Source organism: Hevea brasiliensis, chromosome 9, assembly GCF_030052815.1.
Source record: "Hevea brasiliensis isolate MT/VB/25A 57/8 chromosome 9, ASM3005281v1, whole genome shotgun sequence".
NCBI lineage: Eukaryota > Viridiplantae > Streptophyta > Magnoliopsida > Malpighiales > Euphorbiaceae > Hevea > Hevea brasiliensis.
In genome coordinates this window covers 95,500,035-95,510,109 of record NC_079501.1, presented here as the reverse complement: position 1 = coordinate 95,510,109, position 10,075 = coordinate 95,500,035, and the positions used below count along the sequence as shown (strand labels likewise).

General features: G+C 31.8%; 1 protein-coding gene across 1 annotated transcript; it reads left to right on the top strand.

The window, feature by feature from the left end:
- Positions 1–5,089: 5,089 nt before the first annotated feature.
- LOC110650931 (26S proteasome non-ATPase regulatory subunit 11 homolog) lies at positions 5,090–8,414 on the top strand. The gene is made up of 2 exons (XM_058154029.1): positions 5,090–5,244; positions 6,963–8,414. Exon 2 carries the CDS (start codon positions 6,987–6,989, stop codon positions 8,253–8,255), a length of 1,269 nt encoding a protein of 422 aa, XP_058010012.1. The 5' UTR covers positions 5,090–5,244; positions 6,963–6,986; the 3' UTR covers positions 8,256–8,414.
- Positions 8,415–10,075: the final 1,661 nt, after the last annotated feature.

Below are 10,075 nucleotides of genomic sequence, written 5' to 3'. Positions count from 1 at the left end.
TAATCTTGCACAACTAAGACTCCCTCTTTTGAGTAGCCTTAATTCAATCAATCAAGATAAGCCTAACTAAAAAATGTGCTAAGAATGATCTAGATACGATTTCAAACTCTACTTCTTGATCTAGCAACTCATGTAATTCACTAATTAGAGGCCTCCTCTTGGTAGATATATGGGCTAAACTACCAGAAGACTTCCTGCTTAGAGCATCAGCCACCACATTAGCTTTTCTAGGGTGATACTATATGATACAATCATAATCCTTCAGTAATTCTACCCATCTCCTTTGCCTAAAATTAAGATTACGTTGGTCAAAGATGTATTTGAGACTTTTGTGGTCAGTGAAGATTTCACAAGTCTCATCATACAGATAGTGCCTCCAGATTTTCAAAGCAAAAATTACTGCAGCCATTTCCAAATCATGAGTTGGACAATTCTGCTTGTGCCTTTTCAATTGACGAGAAGCATATGCAATAACCCTCACATGCTGCATCAAAGCACATCCTAAACCAATCCTAGAAGCATCACAATACTGCATATCCCCCTGATCCAGGAAGAAGAGCTAACACTGGTACTGTAGTCAAATGATTCTTAAGCTCCTGAAAACTCTTTTCACAAGCTTCAGACCACTGAAATTTCACATTCTTCTGTGTCAACTTAGTTAAAGGTGATGCAATACGAGAGAAATCTTGAACAAACTATCTGTAATACCCTGCTAAATCTAAGAAACTATGAATCTCTGACACAGTTGTTGGTTTAGGCCAATGAAGCACTACCTCAACTTTCTTCTTATCAACACACACCCCATCCTTAGACACTGTGTGACCTAGGAATGCCACACTATCTAACAAGAACTCACATTTTAGGAACTTAGCATATTTGTGTTCCCGTAAGGTCTGAAGGACAATTCTCAAATGTTGCTCATGCTCCTCTCTACTTTTCGAGTACACTAGAATGTTATCAATGAATAAATAACTATAACAAACTGATCTAAGAAAGGCTTGAAAACTCTGTTCATGAGATCCATAAAAGTGGCTGGGGCATTGGTAAGACCAAAAGGCATTACGAGAAATTCATAGTGTCCATACATAGTCCTAAAGGCAGTCTTGAGTATGTCTTCCTCCTTGACCCTCAATTTGTAATACCCAAATCAAATATCAATCTTGGAAAAATACTTTGCACCTTGAAATTGGTCAAACAGGTCATCTATGCGTGGAAGAGGATACTTATTACGCACAGTCACCTTATTCAATTGCCTATAATCAATGCACATTCTCAAAGACCCATCCTTCTTCAGCACAAATAACACAGGAGCACCCCATAGAGAAACACTAAGGCGAATAAACCCCTTATCTAGTAGGTCCTATAACTGCTCCTTCAACTCTTTAAGTTCTGCAGGTGCCATATGATAAGGTTGTATGGATATGGGCTCAGTTCCAGGAACTAAGTCTATAGCAAACTCTACCTCTCGCTCTGGGGGTAAACCTGATAAATCTTCTAGAAACACATCAGAGAACTCCTTAACCACTGCAACATTCTCCAAAACAGCACTTTTTGCTAGAACGTCTCTAACATAAGCTAAATACCCCTTACACCTCTTTCACAACAATCGCCTAGCACTCACTGTTGAGATAAACTAGAGGCTATGCTACGATCTCCCTGAAATTGAAATTCTGCCTCCCCAGGAATTTTAAAGAATACAAATTTATTATGACAATCCAATGAAACGTGATAAGTGGCTAACCAGTCCATGCCTAAAATCATATCAAACTCAAACATATCCAAAGAAACAAGATCTGCAGCTAATTCCCTATCTCCAATCTGAACCATACATCCCTTATATACTATCTCAGTGTCTATTGCATTCCCCATAGGTGTTAATACAGATAAAGGATACTTCAACAAAATAGGTGGTATACTAAATCTCATAGAAAAGTACAGAGAAATAAAGGAATCAGTGTAACAGGAAGCAAATAATACTCTACCATCAAATAAGTAGATAGAAAGTATACCTGTCACTACTGCATTAGATACCTAAACATCCTGCTGAGTCAAAGTGAGGCAAAACTCAAATATATATATATATATATATATATATATAACAATGATTCTATCACCAAAATTATTAATTGTTGGACAATACCCATCATGCCAAAATACTTAAATCTATGGATAAATGACTTACCTACATTTGGAGACAAAGAAAGTTAATGGTGGAGAAAAACAACAACGATTTGATCAATGGTTATCTGTATGAGATTTCCACGAATTAGGAATAGAAGAGTAGATGAAACAAAAGGAAAAGATGACAAAGGAATGAATAAAAGAATAGAAAAACCAACCCAGTCTACTGCACAATGATACAATTTCGAGGTCATTGAAAGACAGAGAGAGAAAGAATTAAAAGGTTTTTTTTTTTTTTTTACTAAATCAAATTTGTTGTGTTTTAATATTATAAAAACTCTAAAGGGTGAAAGAGATAAGAGAGATATTTTAGAGATATTATAGGATTAATAAATATTTAAAATTTTAATTTCAGTTTTTTTTTAATTAATATATATATAATAATAAATAAAAAATGATATAAAAAAACTTATTTAAGAGTATTTGGCAGAAAAAAAAGGTAATAAATAGATTTTAAGAGTATAATTTTACAGAAAGATATAATTATGACATATATAATTCAAGAGTTCTATTAATTTTAAAATTGAAATAAGAGTTATTATTGAACTGAGTTGTTCATATTAGAAATATATATTTAATTTTAAAAATAATATATATATAATTAAATAAATAAGTAGGTCATTCAATAAAATATTTATTTTTTTATAAATATATTAAAATATTATTAGTTAATTAAACTAAATAAATAAAATATTAAATTTTCACAGATAATATATTATTAAATAAAAAATTATATGTAGAAAACTTAAATCATGAGTTGTACAACGAATATGAATAACATGTAATGTAATGCATGTTATAAAAAATAGTTATTTTAAAATTTCAAAAGACAAATTATGCTTAAACTTTTTTTTTAATTATTTTCTCACTTTCATTAATAAAAATTTACTTTTTAACAACAATATTATATTGTGGATAGATTTAAAATTAAGTAAATAATTTTAATAAATTAAAATTAAAGATATTTAATTATAATATGTCAAATATCAAATTAAATTATAATTTATACTAAAATTTCATTGAGATGAATCCTTTTGGACTCTATTATATATATATATATATATATATATATATATATTTATATATTTTAAAACATGTGTGTTGCATCTGTATCAAATAATTTATAACTCGTAATTAATTCTACCTATATAAAGAAATAAAATCCAATTATAATAAAATTTAAAATATTGGGAGATAAATTAGACTTTATTTTAATATATTGAGTGATAATTCTAAAAAAAAAGTAATTTTACAAAAAAAAAATAAAATGATAGTAAAAATACTCAAAATTCACCTTATGACATACTTATTTTTCAAATATTTTACGTTTGATTTAATATTAATTATAATACTTGCGATTATATCATAAACATTTATGATTTATAAAAAAGATATTAACCTTAAATTAAAAAAATTCATTAAGAATAGTTATAAAAATTATCAAAATTTTAAAATAGTCTTAAATTTTGCAACTGTTCATATTATATAATGAAAAAAATCCAATAACAAACATATTTAAAATCAATTAAGCAAATATTTACTAAAGATTTTATTTTCAATATCATTTTATACATATACTAATAATAATATAAATTAAATAACAAAAAAAAAATGAAAAACTCCAAATAAATATTTTGTATAATATGTAAGATTTTTTTTTTTTAAACCATTCAATAGGTGAGAATTTCTAAAAAAAAAAGGGTTAGAAGGCCTAAATTTTGATATTGTTCCGTGAATCTCTTCAAATATAGTATATTTTTATTATTTTAAATTTATAATTAATTTTTAAAAAATTATATTTTTTATCTAAAATATAAATATGTTCAATTTATTTAATTTTATTATGTAATTATTAAAAAGTTAAAGAATTTAATAATATTTAAATTATAGTGTAAAATTTAAAATTATATTAAAATTCATTAAAAATATAAAATAGTTTGAGATAAATATTTTAGATGAGTAACTTGTAATTTTTTTTTCAAACCATTTAATTGGTGGGCATATTGATAAATCTATTTATACAAAGTGTATTTTTATTATTTTTAATTTGTAATTATTTTTAAATTTTGTAAATTTGTATCTAAAATATAAATATATTCAATTTATTTAATTTTATGATAATCATCGCATTTAATAATATTTACTATGTATTTCAAAAAAAAATTATATTAAAATTCATTTAAAAAACTTAACTTTTTTTAAACCTAATGATGAAATTTTAAAATTTTAAAATTTAATCACCTTAAAATTCAAAGTTGATAATTTAGGGATAATCAATATGGAATTAATGTATAATAATTTTTTTTTTACATGTTAAAATAACATCAAAATAAAAATAAATAAATAACATATGATTTTTTTTAGAGGAACTGAAGAACATTAACTCATTTTATAATTGCGTGTATAAACAATAAGTATCAAAATTTATATATCATTATAATTAAAATAATTAATATATTTTATATAATATAATGTAATAAAATGTTAAATTCAATAATAATTTTTAGTCTTACCTTTTTAATAAGATTTTTTTTTAAAGAATATATGATAATTAATTTGTCTTTTCTTAATTTTTTAATCTTGTTTAGTTTTTCTTTAATAACCTAATTATATTTTATAAATATAAATAATAAATTCATAATACTAATATATAGACTTTTTATTAAATTAGTATTCCTAATAATTTAATTATATTTTATAAACAAAAATAATATATTTGTAATATCAGTATATAGACTTTCTGTTAGATTAGTATTTCTAAATTTTATTCAAATAGTATTCTATATTAATTAATTAATTAATTTCTTATAATAATTAAATTAAATAATTATATTAAATATGTGAAAGCTACCCGGGCCTGCTTGCAGCAATGCGGGCTTCATCGGTGAAGAAGGCAAAAACCTTCTTTATATTGGGCTTTTCGAAAGCTCCTTCAAGACTAGCCCTATAGGGATCTGAGAGCAGAACTCTCTTTTTGTCATTTGTCCATCTTTCCCCAACCGCAAGCCAAGCAAGGAAGACGATTGGATCTACTCTAACAACGGCTCGATTTCTCTTTCTCAGGTATGTTCCAGTTTCTTATTTTTTCGATGATTTTCTTCTTCTATCAACTCGTTTCTTCTCACCATTCGTTTGCTTTATCTTTGAAGTTAATTCTTTCTATTAAATTTTAGAGTATAATGAATTTGATTATCTTTAAATTGATTATGGTAAAACCCTAGTTTAGAAATTTTTTTTTGTGAATTGTTGTTTCTTTTGGTTCTGTTTTGACTTTGAAGCAAATGTTAAGCATGTGCGTTGAGCAATCTAGGGTTTTGCGTTTTGAAGCTATATAACTAATTATCGTTATTATTGCCTGAGCACATTGTAGATTTTGCTGTGCCTTCTATGTTGGAGATTGTATTTTCTTTACTTGTTTCCTATGTCCCTTTTGAAGCTGTACCTCTAATGACATCAATAGTTGGGTTAACTCAGCATGTCTAGTTGTTTACTCTGAGCTAACGGTTCTAATGCTCCAATTGCAAATTGCTATTCAAGTTGTAGCCCCTCCTTCAGGCCATTTGGTGCTTGATAATTTGTCCTAGAAATTGCGTTAGATTGAATTGGGTACTTGGTGCATTGATAACTCTACATAGCCTAAGCCTCGCTTCCTATGATGCCAAGAAATTGGGGTTTGATTAATTACAAGTATGAAGTTGGTTGTTTAGTAAATCATTATTTGTCGCCTGCATCAAGATCCTCTCATGTTTGAGCAATGTCAAAATGATCCATTGAGTTTTTATTTTTTCATATATAACCACTTATTACCTGAAAATTAAATTTTAATTTTCAGCAAAATCTCAACCTTTTATTTTGAATTCAAGAGCTGAGATTGTGCAAACATGATAGATCGTGTTTGCACAAAAATGAGAGGATCCATGTCATTGTCTCCTTACTGGGATAATGAAGGTTTCATGAGAACACAGCATTACTGTTTTATTTGTAAGGACAAAGGACATGCATCCTTCAGTGTGATCAGTGTAAAAATTTAGTGGAGAGGAGTGGAGAATGGAAGAGGAGGAAATTGAAAAAAAAAAAAAAAAAATATGAGAGAGACTGCATCAGTGCATCTATTTTGCTTGTTAGGACATGGTATACGTGGTAGATGCATGCCGTGTGTTGCTTAAAGCTATGCCAAATCTTGTAGTAATCTATTAGTTATTTCTCTTGGGGAATACCAAGAGAATGTTTTGCTTACCTTTTATGTTCTTGTGTGAGATATTAACAACCTCACTGTATATGGGTTCTTGTTTCGCAATACTTTCATTGGGCTCACTTAGGAAGATGTCCTCGGCAGAAAATAGAATCCAGCCTACAATTTTGTGTTAATCTTCTTCTTCTTCTCCTTCTTCTTCTTCATTTCTTGAAAAAACATATGTATAAAATTGATAAAGAACCAGAATCAAACCAAAACAGTAACATAAGTTCGGCTTGGTTCAATTCCTACAATGTTGGTTCTTCTTCAATTCTAGTTCAGTTCCAGACTTCCTGGTACCCAAGAACCGTGCACAACCCTACTCTTTAATAGTGTTGTTGTTACTGGAAACTTAATATTTAGATTTTACAAACTGTTGCGGCAAAAGGTTTTAGATGCAGCAATTAATACAAATTATGTTGTCCAGATAGGTTGCAACTTCTTAAGAGCATCCTTTTGTTTTTCTACTTAGACAGCCTCCTTTTGATATCTTATTTTAGTGTTTAATGGAAGTTAAGAAATATTAAGTTAATTATTCATTTTGCAGGATTGACATTAGAAAGCATTGACAATGTCTACGTCATATCTCCCTGCAACTACTGATTCAATTGCTCAGGCTTTAGAAGCAAAAACGCCATCTGAATCCATTTCTATCTATTACCGCATGCTAGAGAATCCATCTTCTTCTCCTGATTCTCTAAGGATAAAAGAACAGGCTATCACAAATCTCTCAGATCTCCTCAGACAAGAGAATCGAGCAGAGGAACTTAGAAGCCTTCTGACCCAGTTGAGGCCCTTTTTTGCCTTGATTCCAAAGGCAAAAACTGCCAAAATTGTTCGTGGGATAATTGATGCTGTAGCTAAAATACCAGGCACATCTGATCTCCAGATTTCTCTTTGCAAAGAAATGGTGCAGTGGACCCGTGCTGAGAAAAGAACTTTTCTCCGGCAGAGAGTTGAAGCAAGGCTTGCAGCTCTTTTGATGGAAAACAAGGAGTACTCTGAGGCATTAAATCTCCTTTCTGGGTTAATTAAGGAGGTGAGGCGACTGGATGATAAACTGCTTCTTGTGGACATAGACTTGTTGGAAAGCAAGCTTCACTTTTCTCTAAGAAACCTCCCCAAAGCCAAGGCTGCACTCACTGCAGCAAGAACAGCGGCCAATGCAATTTATGTTCCGCCAGCTCAACAGGGGACTATAGATTTGCAGAGTGGGATCCTTCATGCAGAAGAGAAGGATTACAAAACTGCCTACAGCTACTTCTTTGAAGCATTTGAAGCTTTTAATGCTCTTGAAGATCCCCGAGCAGTATTTAGTCTTAAATATATGTTGTTATGCAAAATAATGGTGAACCAAGCTGATGACGTTGCAGGAGTAATATCATCTAAGGCAGGGCTTCAATATGTCGGCCCTGAGCTGGATGCAATGAAATCTGTTGCTGATGCTTATGCAAAACGTTCGCTGAAGCTCTTCGAGATCGCACTCCGGGATTTCAAGGCCCAACTAGAGGAAGATCCAATTGTTCACCGACACCTCTCTTCCCTGTATGACACTTTATTAGAGCAAAACCTTTGCCGGTTAATTGAGCCTTTCTCCAGGGTTGAGATTGTGCATATAGCTGATCTGATTGAACTACCTGTAGAGCATGTGGAGAAGAAACTGTCTCAGATGATTCTTGATAAGAAGTTTGCAGGGACTTTGGACCAGGGTGCTGGATGCCTCATCATTTTTGATGATCCGAAGACGGATGCAATCTACCCAGCATCATTGGAGACCATTGCCAATATTGGCAAGGTTGTCGATAGCCTGTATGTGAGGTCAGCCAAGATAATGGCTTAAAGTTTTAAGACATATGAGGCAATTTAGCTGCCATCAGCTTCTACTTCCAGGATGTCTTGCTGTGGTGTTTTCTTGTTCTTATTTTTATTTAGCTCAAGGTGTTATGGGGTACATCATATTCGCAATGTCAATTTACAGATTCCCTTTGTTTTGATCTTCCATTTCCTCTTTTTAGAGTGCATTCATTCTGTTTCTGTTCTTGTTCATCAAGTTGTATTCTCTCCAGGATATGGTCTCTCTCGCTCTCCACTGTTGGGAAGGTCACCGACTCTGAAGCACGATGTCTAGCATCGGATATGATGTAGTTTGAACTCTATATCACACAGAATTGCTTTGAAGTTGCATCAAATTGATTGATGCATACCTGTTTGTCAAATTTGAATTTATTTACTTTGGTTTGTGTGTTTAAAATATTTTTTTAAAGAATATTGTTTTCAATTTTCTGCCATTTGAGGATTTAGAAAAATAAGTCAATAAAAAACTTATAAATAAAATTTTTTTTAAGGGAGGAAGCTATTTTTAAATTCTGGCCCCCTGAAATTTGAAAAAAAATTGAGGGTTTATTGATAGTTTACAAATCCCAAAAAATGTTTAACCCAGCTGCAGTAGAACCATGTGAATACTCCACTAAAAATCCAATCAACACCCATTTGGTGTTCATGCAACTCTGCACACATTCTTTGCCTCCACATTTGAACAATAATCAGAACTGTCCTTGAGAGAAAGATAGAGAAATCCTTGACTCAGTAATCCATGCTAAAATAAAAAACATAACATCTTTGTAACACCCCAAAATTTTAAATTTTATTATTTTATGAGTATTATTGATATTTTAATTTTATTTAAATTTTAAGAAATTATTTGAGATTTTTCAGATTTTAAAAATCGGGTTCAATTTTTCGAAAATATAAACTTTGATGATTTTCAAAAATTTATTTAAATATCACGTGGCAAAACTAAAAATATATTTGGAGTCTACAAATTTTTCTGAGTTTTCTAGAATTTTTTCAGAATTTTTGGACCTCATTTTCGGTCCCAAGGCAGAGTAAAAATTCAAAATTATCTATCCTAAATCGAACCGGCCGAATCGAACTGGACCGGATCGGACCGGTCGAATCGAACCGGTCTTCTTCTTTTTCTTCCTAATCCCTACGCGCGTCCCGACCTCCCTCCCCTTCTCTCTCGTTTTCTCTCTCCTCCCTCCTCCCCTTGCCGCACCGCCACCTTCCTTGCCTCGCCACCCATCCCAGTACCATCGGCCGCTGGCAGCTGGAAAATCGCTCGAAGCGACGCGACGCGCAACCGCCGCTTCGTCTTCCCGGCCGAAATCTTGTCGATCCGGCCACAAATCGGACCGGGTTTTGTATCTAAATCCATCTACTAGTCGAGAGCTTTCCATAAACACCAAGAACACCGAAATTCATTAAGCGGTTTGTCCAATTTTTGCCCGGGAAGTTTTAGCCCATTTTGACTTTTAGGCTAAATTTCTCGCAAACCGTGAACCCCACGAGAAAACCGAGAGTACCAAAGCGCTCCACTCATCGAGAGCTTCGCGGCAAAATAAATTTCAAATTTTTCCGACACCGTTTTTCGATGGGTCCCACGGAACTTCGCAGTATTTTTCCAAGCATTAAATGAGCTTAGAAAATTCCCTAAAATTTATGTACTAACCCCCGTATTGTGGGCTTCGTGTAGGTATCATCAATTCATGAAAATTTGACAGTTGTCCGGGTCTGTGAATTTTCGGCCAAACAGACCCGCTGCCGGAAAAGTCTCCGAACTAGATCGGGGTTTTGGCTACCCCACCATTGTTAGACATC

Coding starts and splice junctions, on each gene's coding strand:
- LOC110650931 (XM_058154029.1), top strand. CDS start 6,987: ATGTCTACGTCATATCTCCCTGCAACTACTGATTCAATTGCTCAGGCT.